At 42.6% G+C, this 16074-nt stretch overlaps 1 protein-coding gene across 1 annotated transcript in view; it reads left to right on the top strand.

Moving 5' to 3' along the window:
- The window catches only part of LOC126176700 (FUN14 domain-containing protein 1-like), a 72750-nt gene that overhangs the window by 5945 nt on the left and 50731 nt on the right, over positions 1-16074 (top strand). The window contains exon 3 of the mRNA XM_049923869.1: positions 13921-14116. Coding sequence (XP_049779826.1) covers positions 13921-14116 — 196 coding nt within the window. The remainder of the gene's footprint in view (positions 1-13920; positions 14117-16074) is intronic.

The raw sequence follows: 16074 nt of genomic DNA, 5'->3' as shown, positions 1-16074 counted from the left end.
TTTATGACTGGATGTCTTTTCCATCCATTTCACTGTGTGTGGCAGTGTGTTGTATAAAATGAACCCAGTAATTATGGGAACCTTTACGGTTAATTTAAATCACTTATATGTGCTGCATTTCATAACAATATGTTTCAGTATGGTGTAATGAGGTATACTATACCAAATGATAATACATTGTTAATAGTGTATCTATTTTACTGGATAAGAATTCTTTCATTAAAACACACTAGTGCTTATTTTTGAGCATGATGTTATCCTCCCACATTAATTGTGTGTCAACACCATCACCTTAGAATTTGTGATTCCATAGTTTATTTAATTTTATGGTATATACTAGACTTTTCTCCATGGCTTTGCCCATGTATGTGTTCAACACATATGTTGAACACACCTCCTCCTCCCTCACCTTGTTCACTCTGCCTGTCTGCCACATCCTCACATCTCTACCTGTCTTTCTCTCTTCATCTCCACCTCCCCTTCTCTTTGTTGATTTCTTCCACCCCCTCCCTCTGACCACATCCTCCTTCCCCCCCCCCCCCCTCTCTCTCTCTCCACCTGTCTCCCTCTCTTCCTTTTCCACCTATCCACTACACCATTGCCACTCTAGACTTTCCAGCCGCCTCACGCACCACTGTCTCTTCCCCTCTCTCTTTTTTATTCCCCCTTCCCCATTGCCCTGTCCATACTCTCCTCTTTCCATCTCAACCTCTCCCTGGCCAAGCTCCCGGTATTGTCGCCCCTGAAATACAGTTCAGTAAAGCAGGCTGACACCACTCCCACAACATGTTTGTCATGCAGGACAGGCTACACATCAGTGGCTTGAAAAATCATTTATTTGCATGTATGTAGAGGTTGCCATGTAAAACAGATCAATAAAGCAGGTCTGATACAACAACAACACACTTGTCATGCAGGGCAACCTACACGTTGGGGCCTGGAAAACTGTGTCTTGGCCCTGAAATGTAGGCTGCCCTGCAGTGCAGGTTTGTTTGGCAGGCTGAGATTTCCTACACAACATGCCTGTTGTGCAGGGTACCCTGTACACCAGGGGCTTGGGAAGAGACACCTTTTTGCCTGTATTTCCACTCATATTGGAACTAGGAGGTAAGAATCCCAACAGTGCTGATACTCAATGGAACTGGTGTTTCTGTGTCAAATTTAGCTGAAATCGATCCAGCGATTTGATAGGAGATGCTGGACAGACAAGTACACGCTGCTTCTTATATATGACAGATTTGTACATGTGTTGTCCATTTGTGTTCACAAACAAATTGTTCTCCGTAAAAGATGCACTAGCTTTCATGAAATTTTTATAGGCTTTTGATTTCAGTTTATCTAAATCACTTTTTTTGTGAATGAGATATCATTTGCATATGTTATTACATTGTTGCCTTCTATTGAAGCATATAGTTTACATACAGAATGAAAAGTGGTCGCGGAACTGATCCCCAAGTTACAGCAAACATTATTACCTGGAAGTTAAAGCCTGACTTTACAGTAGTCTTGCCCATTTTATGCTTTACTGCCACACGTTGAAGGTGAACAACACTCTGTGCCTAGTAATGGCAGTTCTTTCTCTGTTACTGGTGCTCATGTAATGCTTCAGCTATAGGCTCTACAAGCATTGTGATACTGTAATATCGTCTGCTTTTGCCCGTGAGGTAATTTCTTTGCAAGTGCTGTCTTCCTCTTGTAGTTTCTATGTATTCTGTCCCACTGTAAAGAAGACGCATTAAGTTGCAGACAGGTACAATTAAGGTACTTACATAAAGTTTCTGGCCATAACCTCAATCAGCAAAAGAGAAACATCACTTTTCACACACTCACACAAGCAAGCATATCTCATGAACACACGACCACCAAATCCACATCTCGGGCATTTCAGCTAAGACAGAGAGAGGCGGAAGGAGGAGACGGGCAGAGGGAAGTGGTGGAGGAGAGGAGCAGAAGTTGGTGGTGAAGGGGGACATGTAGGAACCATGTGGAAAAGGAAGAGGGTTTGAAGAGGCTGGTGGAAGGAGGAGATGATGTGAGGTGGAAGAGGGTCTGGGTGTGAAGAGGCAAGTGGAAGAGTGAAAGATTGTGCTGAAGCAGGTGGAAGACAGGAGAGAGAAATAGTATTCTTTTATTCCTAATAGAATATGGGAATAAATTAATGTCTGGGCTGTACCAGGCATTTGGCTAGTTAAAAGAACAAACAAACCCAGGGACAGTTGGAAAATCTTGAAAAGAAGGCAACAAACACAGATAGATATTCAGTGATCACAGGTCCTGCAGACCACGCACTGCTTCCACAAACTGCCTCCATTTTTTCCTGTTTTGTGCCCGGTTCCCCCAGGTGTCTTCAATTCCTGGGGCTGCTAGGTCCTTCGCCAGGTCGTCCATCCAGTGCTGCCTTGGTCGTCTAATGGGGCGTTTGGTTTCCCTGCTAGTGCTATCTTCACATGTCTTCCATCTGGCATACAGGCTACATGGCCCACCCATTGTATTCTTTTGTTCTTTATCTTCTGTAGGATAGTTGGTTGTCACATCAGAAGGTAGATTTCCTCATTTTTCCTCCTCCTTCATTCTGTTATCTGAAACTGGTCCCCATATCTTCCTCATTACTCTTCTTTCATATATTAATAGTTATTCCCTTTCTTGCTTGGTCATGCACCATGTTTCTGAATCATAAATTACTGCTGGGCATATCACTGTGTTGTAGATTTTCATCTTAGTGTTCACCGAGATCAATTTAGAGCCAAGTGTGTGTCTGAGGGAATGCATGCTTTTCGTTCCCACTGTTATTCTTTCCTTGATGTCCATTTTTATGTTGTTGTCTGTGGTAAACCAAGATCCCAAATATTTGAATGGTCTGTTCTCTTGAACCTCTTGCCACCTATCTCAAGAAATTATACCTGCTCTTGTCTTCTTCGTAATTGCATGAACTCTGTTTTGTCTCGATTCACTTTGAGCCCTACCTTCTGTGCATAATTGTCCATTTTCTGGTACATTTCTTTCAACCCTTGCTTTGATTCACTTAATAGTGCTATGTCATATGCGTATGTGAGACAGTTGAAGTTACCGTCCATCTCTACTCCAGCCCACTTCTGTTGCCTACATTCTTTTATTACTTTCTCTAAGATGTCATTGAACAGAACACATGAGAGAGCATCCCCTTGTCTGAGGCCTGTTTCGATCTCGAATGTTTCTGATGTGGCTCCTTCTCAGGAAAATTATAAGACTCCAGAAGCTTTCTAATGGGGAATAGGAAAAACTAGGATTTCAATAAGTGCACCAAAATGACCTGTCTCGATGTGGAAACATAGTTGAATTTTTATAGATACCTAGCAAGAATTGAAGGAAACTGACTGAGCAGAAAGATATTGATTAAATGACATCATTTAAAGTCCACTTCTAGGTGGATGGAAAAGAGTAAAGGAGATGCACGAGAAAATGGTATCACACTGGAGATGATCCAAAAAAGTATAATTCAGAAGCAAAGTGAACAGCATAACATCATTTGAGGAGAAACCACCATAAAGGAGGTCAATACATAAAATTTCTGGTGAGATGGTAAAGAACGAAGGGGTTCTGGGAAGAGAGGAAAACAAAAAACGTGCATAGTTAGCCAACAGGTTTTGTACAGGTTATGACTTATTGTGGTTGGGTGTTATTCAGGAAATAAAAGTCCTGTATTAAATGCCTTTCAAGAGAACAAAGGAGAAAACAGGTACATTATTGACTTTTGTAAATTATCCCTGTAATGATTGTTTGATACACTTGAGATTGTCGTCAGATATTGGCCAGCTTTGCGCTTTTTAAATTCACTGTGTCATGGTAAGATCCAGGAAGGAGGTACAGGATTGTAAATTATATAGTATAGTGAAAGACAGTAGTTTCATAAGCACATTTTCTGGACATCTCACAATTCGGTGCATGTTGAGCATGTACACACACACACACACACACACACACACACACACACACACACACACACAAATTGTATTTACTTTACATGTACCTGGTAACTTGCAACCTCCAAGGTGCTTGGACTGGCTTGCAGGCTTGCAGGCTTGTTACTACAGTTAGAGAATGTGAAATGTATTTTAATGATATTTCTAGGCTACAGAGTTCTCTACACAGAGTTGCATTCTTATTCTTTGATGGTGTTCTTAGAGGCCATCACAGCTGTGTCAAAATAGAATTAACACGCTGACTGCAATAAGGCCGCCGGTGGGTGCAATAGAGCCATGTGCCTTATGACATACAGCTGGTGATGGTCACGGCAGAGCCTTTATGCCTGGTGGCAAGGTGTGACATAGTGGTGAGACATCAGTCGCTGTGTGTGCAGCAGTCAGTGTGTTAAAACTGCTCTGTCTTTCTGTGTAGAACTGCCAAAAATTGAAACAGCATGCATTTGCACTATTTTGTGACCAGAATATACAGTCGTGCATATTCATTTATTGTGCAATACACCTACGGAACATCAAGTTTGACAAAATGGCGAACTATGTCTCAAGAAGGAAAAAAAATCCAAGGGAGGTAAGAAATTTCTTGCAATAAACACACTTTTTTTTTTTTTTTTTTTTTTTTTTTTTTTCTAAGATGCCCATAGTCAGACAATGTAATTGAAGGATTGGTGTGAAGCCTTAATGTCAGTTATTTGCAAGATGAACTTCATGTAGCATGTGATGTCTTTTTTACTGAGATTTAATGGCTCACTGTAAAGCTGTATCACCTGACATATTATTTTCATTAATTGTCCCAGTCAAACCTATATATCCATTTTGCTGTTATAGATCAACTAACTTTTGCCTACAGCTGTGCTCACGCATCAGACATAAATTCCTTTTACGCATATCTTAAAACAACTAGTATTAATAATGTGTTTCCTAATGCTCTCTTGGTGTAGTAGTTTTAAATACAGTTGTCAGTCTTGCCATCGGATTTCAGTATTGTACACTATGTGATCAAAAGTATATGGACACCCGGCTGAAAATGTCTTAAAAGTACGTGGCACCCTCCATCGGTACTACTGGAATTCAGTATGGTGTTGGCCCACCCTTAGCCCTGAAGACAGCTTTCACTCTCGCAGGCATATGTTCAGTCAGGTGCTGGAAGGTTTCTTGGGGAACAACAACCCATTTTTCATGGAATGCTGCACTGAGGAGAGGTATCAATGTCGGTCGGTGAGGCCTGGCATGAAGTCTGCATTCCGAAACATCCCAAAGGTGTTCTTTAGGATTCAGGTTAGGACTCTGTGCAGGCCAGTACATTACAGGGATATTATTGAAGTGTAACCACTCTGCCAAAGGCCGTGTGTTATGAACAGGTGCTCGATTGTGTTGAAAGATGCAATTGCCATTCCTGAATTGCTCTTCAACAGTGGGAAGCAAGAAGGTGCTTAAAACATAAGTGTTGGCCTGTGGTGTGGTAGTGCCATGGAAAACAACAAAGGGTGCAGGCCCCCTCCATGAAAAACATGACCACACCATAACACCACCGACTCCGAATTTTACTGTTGGCACTACACATGCTGGCACATGATGTTCACCGGGCATTCACCATACCCAAACCCTGCCATCAGATTGTCACATTGTGTAACCTGATTCGTCACTCCACACAACGTTTTTCCACTGTTCAATCGTCCAATGTTCATGCTCCTTACACCAAGCAAGGCTTTGTTCAGCATTTGCTGGCATGATGATGTGCGGCTTATGAGCAACCATTTGACCATGAAATCAAAGTTTTCTCACCTCCCACCTAACTGTCATAGTACCCACAGTGGATCTTGATGCAGTTTGGAATTCCTGTGTGATGGTCTGGATAGATGTATGCCTATTACACATTATGACCCTCTTCAACTGTCGGTAGTCTTTGTCAGTCAACAGACAAGGTCGGCCTGTATGCTTTTGTGTTGTATGTGTCCCTTTACGTTTCCACTTCACTATCACATCGGAAACAGTGGACGTAAGGGTGTTTAGGAGTGTGGAAATCTTGTATACAGACGTATGACACAAGTGACACCCAATGACCTGACCACGTTCGAAGTCCGTGAGTTCTGCGGAGCACCCCATTCTGCTCTCTCATGATGTCTAATGACTGCTGAGGTCACTGATGTGGAATACCTGGCAGTAGGTGGCAGCACAATGCACCTAATCTGAAAAACATATGTTTTTGGAGGTGTCTGGATACTTTTGATCACATAGGATATCTCCAAAATATTTTGCTGTAAAAACTGTCCAGCTTTGCAAGGTGGTGTACAATTCTTTTTCAAATTTCAAAAGCCTGGTGGATGAGTAAACATTGGATTCCTAATGACATGAAATAGTCAGTAAACAGTCAATCACTAATCTACTTCCAAGCATCGTCTGTATCTGACTCATGTACACCATATGGGGGTGTGATATGTTACATAGCTTACATTCTTCCATAGGGTTCAAACTATCTCCATACCAAATTTCATCAAATTTGGACAGCAGTTTAGTTATGAAAAAGTAACAGACAAATTACCATCACATTTAAGATGTTATTATGGATGAGGTGTGAAGATTGTCTTTTTAATGAGGTTGTTGTCTGTAGTATCTCCATACACATCTGTACTCAACAAGTCGTTGTTTGATGTTGACAGAGGTGAGATCATCTTTTACAAGAGCTTATTAAAAGTACACAAAATTTCAATTCTCATGAACATAAATCTTTGTAACTGACTGATATTGATCAGTATTTCTCAGTCAATATTGCACCAGTGACCCAACTTTCTCTAGCATTATTCAAGTTGAACATACTCCTGTGAATAGCAAGTGTAAGACCTGTACCAGTCAGGCTCCAGCTCTCAGTCAATAAACATATACAGAGCAGCAAGTTAAGTGTTTTCTTCGTGTCCCCCCCCCCCCCCCCCCCCCCCCCCACCTCCCCGCAATAGTATGTTTATTAAATTTTGTGTGTTTTTTTCTGTTTAAGAGATTTAATCTCACATTTTGTAAGTGTAGATTCGCATAGTCTATAGACCAGTTTTAATTTATTCCGATCAGCCGGCCTCATTGAGACATCAGCATCCACTGGTGACACAACTAGGAGGGTAGCAAGTTGCATATCTAGGATTCTGTCTGCTTTTGTGATTTACTTCTCCAGTCAGCCTTGCTAGGCTGGGTAGGATTTATGCATGCATGCTGTGTGCGGACGCACCAGGAGCTGACCGTAATTTGCCAACAGCTGAATGACCTTTTGGCTATGGTCAGTCACCTTCAGGCTGCTGCCTTGCTGCATGGAACACCCCAGGTGTCACTAGTTTCATTACAGGACCTGCTACTGCGGCTCCTTTTAGTGCCCGACGTGGTGGGTCTCCTCTTGCAGCAGTGGTAAAGCATTCGCGTCACATGAGGCGGAGGGCGAATGTGGTGACTGGCTTTCTGGCATTGCCATTCACCCTGTGGGTGGACAGGTTGCTGCTTTTTCAGCAGAGTTCAAGCAGGCACATGGGGGGGGGAGGTGTTTATTTGTTAATGGGAGCTCCAACGTTGGGTGTGTTATGGAGACACTTACCATTCAGGGCTGGAAAGAAAGCCAGTGGGCACTCAGCGTGTCGGCGGGGGCCCTCATCCTAGATGTGCAGGCAGCCTTGCCTGGGCTATAGAGTGTGCAGAGTGCAGTTGTGTGGAACTTGTGGTTCACACACACCAATAATGCTTGCTGCACGGGTTCTGAAGATGTTAGCTGTCAGAAGTGGCGAAGGTTGCTTTCCTGCACACATAGCTTGAAATTTGTTCCTGGAGTTGGTCAGGGGTCCTTTGGTTTAGAGCTGAGCCAAGGGTCTCAACTGAAGGAGTGTTAAGGGAGTGAGTACCAGGTCACCAGCATTGTGAAGCCTAGTGCAGGATTGGCTCAGGTGACTAACAGTATAGGGGAGTTACGTAGGAATTTTACGGAGGAGGATCAGGTAGTGGTAGTGGGTGGAGCAGGGAACAGTCTTGATAGGGATGAGGAATATAATGTAGGTGGTTACCTGGTAAAGATAGCTACTCAAACTGGTGGCACTAATGTGCATTTCATGCAACTGTTTCAGCATCTTAATGCCGCTGTTAAGCACATTAACATGGGGCTGGAGAGGACGTTGATGGCAGAGAGCATGGATCACATTTCAGTGGTGCCAGTTGGGTCTCTCAGTAGATCGGGTTTCACTAGGCATGGCCTGCACCTCAATAGGTATGGGAAAGGGAGGCTGGCAAAGCTTATAGGTGACAGTGTATTGGGTGTTGGTGGGACCACTCGTGGAAAAATTTCTGTAGTAGTTGGTATTTGAACTGTACCTTTTCTTGATTGAAGCCAGCTGACAGGTATACCTGCTGAAAGGAGTTCCCTCTAACTAAGGGATCACCTTCAGAGGACGTCATGCTCCAAGTAGAGAAGGAATTAGCATATTTTGTCAGAATATAAAAGATATTAGAGATAAAGTTAGTGAACTGCTTATAGATGTTGAGTCTGAAATTATTGGTATATCGGAGCACCACTTAAATAATTTGATAATTCAGAGGCTTCCTTTACCATGAAACAGATTAGCTGGCTAGGTATTTGAATGTTGTGCAGGGGGAGTAGAATTTAGTGGTGAAACTAAACTTCTAATTGTTGTTGTTTATAGGTCCCGTAACTCTGACTTCAGAGCATTTCTGCTAGAAAGGGTTCTTCATTCACTTTGTAGGAAATATCAGAAATTTGTTATATGTGGTGACTTCAATATACGAGGGTTGAATGAAAAGTAATGCCTCCACCTTCATTAATTGGACATGGATGGGAATATTCTGGTAAATCAAATGCAGAACTAATCCTTAGAATGTGATCTTTAATTACCAATATTCACTTTGCCACATAATCGCCAGCCAATTGGATACATTTCTGCCAAGATGAAAAAGTTTTCTGAAATTGTCATAGAAGAAGTCGACACTCTGTTTCCGCAACCACACTCTCTCAGTTCTCTCAATGTCTTCATCAGAAGCATAATGATGTCCCCACATATCATCTTTCATTATCGGCATCACTTTCATTCTTGTAACGTGAGAGGAGTTCCTGGCAAGAACCACACATTCGATTGTGCTTGCCAGTTCTCTCTGAGTGATATGAAGGTCGTACTGAATCAATCTGTCAACATTTTGCTTGTGAAACTCGGTGGTTGCTGTCACAGGACATCCAACTCTTTTGTTTGTCGTGCAGGTCAGATGTTCCCACCTCAACATCATTAAACTTACTCGCCCAAGAATGCAAGTACTCACATCAACACAATCACCATAAACTACTTTCATTCTCTGATGAATCTTATTTGGGGTGACACCTTCTGCTGTCAAGAATTCAATGACTGCACGTTGCTTAAATCGCATTGACCGACCATCTGTGCAGCTCCCGCCAACTGGAGTTGCAGAGAAGAGGCTATGGAACAAGCCAGTACCTGCCGCGTACCAATGCTTCCAACTGTTGAAGACTTAAGAAGGTGTAGACCTTACTTTTCAGTCAACCCTCGTACATTTTGTATATGATGGTGCAAGAAAAAGGATGTTAGTAGACGTCCTAAATTCGTATGGTCTGATTCAGATTATTGTGTTTTTTTTTCTTTTCCAACTAGGGTGCAGGGGAACAGGAGCACAGCCATAGACAATATTTTTATTCATTCTTCATTACTAGAGAGCATTATGTTAGTAAAAGGGTGAATGACCTTTCAGACTGTGATGCACAAATTTTAACACTAAAAGGCTTTTGTCCGCAAACAAATGTCACATATAATTATTAACTATGTAGGAAAGTTAATCCAATAGCAATAGTGTTTTTTAAACCTTATCAAGGAACAAGAGTTGCAGGATGTTTATAATGCTGATAACACATGATGCTTTCCTTAACACATTTCTCATGCTCTTTGAGAGTTGCTTTCCATTAGAACATTCTAAATGGGGTACTAGCAGTAATAGGCAGCTTAGGTAGCTGACTAGTGGGATCAGGATATTATGTAGAACAAAGCTGGAATCATATCAAAATGTTAGAAGTAGTCACAATCAAGCTACAGTAGCCCATTACAAATAGTATTGTAAGGAAGGCAGAAAGTATGTGGTATGCAAATAGAATAGCTAATTCACAGGATAAAATTAAAACCATATTGTTAGCTGTGAAGGAAGTGTCTGGTCAGCATTGCAAGGTTGACGATATAAAGTCATTTCGTAGTAAAAATATTTCCTTTACTGAAAAAACAGACGTATGTACAGTATTTAACAATCACTTTCTGAGTGTTGCTGGTGAATTAAATAAAAATTTAGTTACCAAAGGGAACCATACAACTTTCTGGACAAACATTTTTCTGAGATTGTTGTCTGAAATACTCCTCTGTGATACAGACAAGGGGGAGATTGAGTCAATAGTTAAATCACTGAAGACTAAGGACTGTCATGGATATGGTGGAGTGCCTAGCAGAATATTAAAGTACTTTGCTGCACATGTGTGCTCTGTATTTAGCCATACTTGTAATTTTTCATTTAGGAATGGTCAGTTTCCTTAAAGATTGAAGTACTCAATAGTAAAGCCACTTTATAAAAAGGGAGAAAGGGATAATGTAGAAAATTTTAGACCTTTCTCTATGCCACCAGTGTTTGCTAAAGTTATTGAAAAGGCTGTGTGTGTAAGGATAATTGATCATTTTATATCACATGATTTGCTGTCCAATGTACAGTTCAGCTTTAGAAGTCATTTAACAACTGAAAATGCTATATTCTCTTTTCTCTGTGAGGTACTGGATTGGTTAAACAAAAGGTTTCCAACTCTAGGCATATTTTTTGATTTAACTAAGGCATTTGATTGTCGTGATCACAAAATATTGCTCCTGAAGTTTGACCATTACAGAATATGGGAAGTAGCTCACAATTGCTTCACCTCTTACTTTAGCAACAGAAAGCAAAAGGTTATTATTCACAATGTTGAGAATGGCTGTGATGTGGGGTGTGAGTGGGGTACAGTCAAGTGGGGGGTGTCCCAGGGATCAGTGTTAGGGGCACTCCCATTCCTTATTTACATAAATGATATGCCCTCTAGTATTAAGGGTAACTCTAAAATACTTCTCTTTGCTGATGACACTTGCTTGGTAGTAAAGAATGTTGTGCACAACATTGGCCCGGTTTCAAATAGTGCAGTTCATGACCTAAGTTCATGGCCTGTAGAAAATAAACTAACACTAAATCACAGTAAGACTCAGTTTTTACAGTTTCTAACACACAATTCAACAAAACCTGACATGTTCATTTCACAGAATGGGCATATGATTAGTGAAACTGAACAGATCAAATTTCTAGGTGCAAAATTGGTAGTCGGTGTGATAAATGGAAGCTGCCTCTAAATGTAGAAAAATGAAAGGTAGTGTGGATGAGTAGGAAAAACAAACCTGTAATATTCACACACAGTATAAGTAGTGTCCTGCTTGACACAGTCAAGTCGTCTAAATATCTGGATGTAATGTTGCAAAGCGATAAGAAATGGAACGAGCATATGAGAATTCTGGTAGGAAAGGCGAGTGGTCGACTTCAGTTTATTGGAAGAATTCTAGGTTCATCTGTAAAGGAGACTGCATGTAAAACTCTAGTGTGACCTATTTTTGAGTAGTACTAGAATGTTTGGGGTCTGTACCATGTCGGATTAAAGGATGACATTGAAGCAATTCAGAGGCGGGCTTCGAGATTTGTTACTGGCAGGTTCGAAGAGCATGCATGTGTTACAGAGAAGCTTTGGGAACTCTCCACACCCCTCTCCACACCCCTCTCCACACCCCTCTCCACACCCCTCTCCACACCCCTCTCCACACCCCTCTCCACACCCCTCTCCACACCCCTCTCCACACCCCTCTCCACACCCCTCTCCACACCCCTCTCCACACCCCTCTCCACACCCCTCTCCACACCCCTCTCCACACCCCTCTCCACACCCCTCTCCACACCCCTCTCCACACCCCTCTCCACACCCCTCTCCACACCCCTCTCCACACCCCTCTCCACACCCCTCTCCACACCCCTCTCCACACCCCTCTCCACACCCCTCTCCACACCCCTCTCCACACCCCTCTCCACACCCCTCTCCACACCCCTCTCCACACCCCTCTCCACACCCCTCTCCACACCCCTCTCCACACCCCTCTCCACACCCCTCTCCACACCCCTCTCCACACCCCTCTCCACACCCCTCTCCACACCCCTCTCCACACCCCTCTCCACACCCCTCTCCACACCCCTCTCCACACCCCTCTCCACACCCCTCTCCACACCCCTCTCCACACCCCTCTCCACACCCCTCTCCACACCCCTCTCCACACCCCTCTCCACACCCCTCTCCACACCCCTCTCCACACCCCTCTCCACACCCCTCTCCACACCCCTCTCCACACCCCTCTCCACACCCCTCTCCACACCCCTCTCCACACCCCTCTCCACACCCCTCTCCACACCCCTCTCCACACCCCTCTCCACACCCCTCTCCACACCCCTCTCCGCCCGCAGCTCGTGGTCGTGTGGTAGCGCTCTCGCTTCCCACGCCCGGGTTCCCTGGTTCGATTCCCAGCGGGGTCAGGGATTTTCTCTGCCTCGTGATGACTGGGTGTTGTGTGCTGTCCTTAGGTTAGTTAGGTTTAAGTAGTTCTAAGTTCTAGGGGACTGATGACCATAGATGTTAAGTCCCATAGTGCTCAGAGCCAGCCCCCCTCTCTGGTCAGGGTAGAATTTGGCAAACACAAAGACAAGCAGTAGAATCTCTCACTGTGTGCAGCAGACATTGTCTTGCTGAAATGTGAGCCCAGGATGACTTACCATGAAGGTTGACAAAACAGGGCATAGAATTACTTGAGAGAAGGTGAACTTCTTATCCAAGATTGCTTCTAAACAACTTTGTCAATTACTGGTTTCAGTAAGCGTGGTTATCTTCAGATTTTGGTAAAAGGTTATTGCATGTCTTCTTATACAAGTACTCTCTCTCAAACATTGCCAGGTACATGTGGGAGGAGATGAACAATGCAGCGGCAAGTTAAGGTCCAGCTAGCCTGCAGTGCTGTACACAGTAGTGTGTGATATGGGCCACGTGCATTTGGCTAATTACTCTATATACTGTGGTTTCAACCTTGACTTGCTGATACACTGTCTATCTGCTGTTCAAGGGTAGCACGACTATCAAAGGTTTGCTTTGCTCATGGAGGGCGTTTCATAAATGTTGAAAAACCTAAACTGGCAAATTACCCTAAGAGAGACTGCTCACAAATTTTCAAGAACCAGTGTTAAGAAAAGAATTTAGAATCTAGATATATTTTTCAGGCCCTCTGGATATCACTCCTGTAGTGATTGTAAAGACAAAATTAGGCTGATTACAGTGCACATAAAAGCATTTAAGTGGTCATTTTTACCCACTCTCTTTATGCGATTGGGATAGGAAGGAACCCTAACATGTGGTGGCATTTGTAGTGCACTTCAGAGTGGTTTGCAGAGTATGTATGTAGATATAGGTGAATGTCTCGCACATTATGAACAGGTGGTCTGTGTACCTCTAAATTTTGCTGCTAGAATCTGTAAACTACACTGAACATCTTCAAGCCATAAATGTTTTAATGTAATGGATTTATTGTAATATCTTGTGTAAATTATATGTACGACTTCCTTTGTTCAGTGGTTGTTTTGTGCCATATTTGAAGTTGCTAGTTGAAATTCATCCATGCCCTTCTGTTAACTGGTTGCACACTGTTAGGAATGGAAGTGGACATTTTCATGGGATAGAGATTCTGACTCACATTTAATTATAAATAAATATGAAGTTTCATAGAACTTACTGCATGCATAGTGAATGTGTTTGATGCTTCTCAAAACACATTGCTTGGGTGCTTTGTAATTGTGAAGTGCAGTTTCTCATTTATAATGTACACTCTTCTTTTCCCAGGTGTACTGGTTTTGTAACAATGAAAGTTGGAAAAGCGGCAGCAGTTGCAGTTGGAGGTGGCATTATTTTATTACAGATTGCAAATCATAAAGGTTATTTGAAAATTAACTGGGATAAAGTTCACAAAGAAGTAGATAAACTTGCTGATAAGGTAGAAGAAAAAGCTACAGGAGATGGTCCCAAATTCTTGGACAAGGTTAGAGTAGACTATGTATTGCAAATTAAGTATTTACTTTCTGCATTTTTGTTAAGTGAACTTCCTCGTATCTAAATCTATGTGACTTTTAGTGACACTTTTTTGTAAAGATATACTGTCCTCAAAATCTGTGTGTACTTTGACTTGTTAAATTGTACTTAAGACAGAATGTAGGTCCACTGTTCTCCATCTCTTGCTTTCTAGAAATAGTGTATGTCCTTTAAGTTTCAGTGACTTAAAACAAAGTTAAAGGGTTTGTATAAAAGGTAATGAGACTGATTTTTTGCTGACACGATTGTACATCGCAACCTGCACTCACCCAGGGGGATTGGTGGTCGGTGGTGTCTGGGCGAAAACGCTTGCCGTGCCATTTGTTGTGGTCTCTTGCTTCGGCAGCATCGTGCGCTGAGTGGACACTTCGCAAAGTCATTGGCCATGGCACAACTTGCAGCAAACGGTCAAGCAATGTTACACCATCAAGTTTTGTGTGAAACTAGGAAAATCAGTTACGGAAACATTGGATATGTGTCAGCAAGCCTACAGCAATGGTTGCCTGTCAAAAGCCCAGGTTGTCCTGTGGGTGACGAGCTTCAAAGAGGGCCAGGACATCGTTGAGGACAAGAACCGCTCCAGATGCCCGTCATTCAGCAAAATTGACAAAAACATTGACCAAGTGCACATTTTATTGAACGCTGACTGTAGGATGAGTGTCAGAATGATAGCAGATGACTTTGGACTTGATAAAATGACAATGCACATCATCGCCAAAGAATTGTCGATGAGGAAGAAATGGGCCAAGATGGTCCCAAAGATTTTGTCAAGCATTCGAAAGCAAGTGTGTGTGGATGCCTGCCAAGACAGTCTGCAGAGCCTTGAAGCTGATCTGGAATTTTTAGATTAAGTTTTCGACAGAGATAAATCCTGGGTGTTTCAGTACGACCGGGAGGCAAAGCGCGTGAGTGCCGAATGGCTCACCACAGCATCCCCACGTCCAAAAAGGCTCGCATGAGCAAATCGATGGTGAAAGCCATGCTGATTGTGTTTTTCAATGTCGAAGGCATGTTTCATCATGAGTTTATGTCCCAAGGCTAAACTGTCAATGGTGCTTCTTATTGCAAAGTGCTCAAGAGACTAAATCCAGGGTCCATCGCATTAGGCTAGCCATCGCCTATGATTGGAAGCTGCATCAAGGCAACGTGCTGAATCACACCTCCTTCATGGTGGGATTACAATAATCCCCCCGTTTACAGGCCCGATGTGGCCCGCCAGTCTTCCTTTTGTTCCCCAAACTAAAAACTTTCCTGAAAGAGCACCATTGTAGGACCTTGGAGGAGGACCAAGATGCCACAATGAGGGGTTTTGAAGGCCATGCCGGACTCAGCATCCGCGGCAGCGTTTGAAGCATGGAAATCTCACATGCAGGGGGTTGTTGACTCTCAAGGGTTATGCATTGAAGAGTACTAAGTGGTTGTAGCAATATCTACAATCAATTTTGTTTCACAAGTCCAGCCTCATTACTGTTTATACAAGAGAATACTCTCTATCACTGGTACAGCTCTAAGCAAAGTTAATCTTGTAAGATATTTTATTTTAACCTGTTTCCCAATGAGACCATAGCCATGGAAGGAACAGTTTTGTTATTTCGTAATCTTTCCGGATACCCCATGTGGCTGCCCTTGAATCTATTGGAAAATAAAATGCTTTCATTATGTTTCAAATAAGAACAGTGAACCAGTTACAAAAAGAAGTAATTGGTGTAGTAGTGTAGCTATTTGAGTACCGTATTTACTCGAATCTAAGCCGCACCTGAAAAAGACTCGAAATCAAGGAAATAAAATTTTGCCGAATCTAAGCCCCACCTGAAATTTGAGACTCGAAATTCAAGGGGCGAGAAAAGTTTTAGGCCACATCTCCAAATTGAAACAAAGTTGGTCCATCGTAATATGAGACACAGTTTA

Source organism: Schistocerca cancellata, chromosome 1 (genome assembly GCF_023864275.1).
Source record: "Schistocerca cancellata isolate TAMUIC-IGC-003103 chromosome 1, iqSchCanc2.1, whole genome shotgun sequence".
In the NCBI taxonomy this organism is placed as follows: Eukaryota; Metazoa; Arthropoda; class Insecta; order Orthoptera; family Acrididae; genus Schistocerca; species Schistocerca cancellata.
Note: the sequence above shows the minus strand (reverse complement) of the source record. Positions and strands in the feature narration are given on the sequence as shown.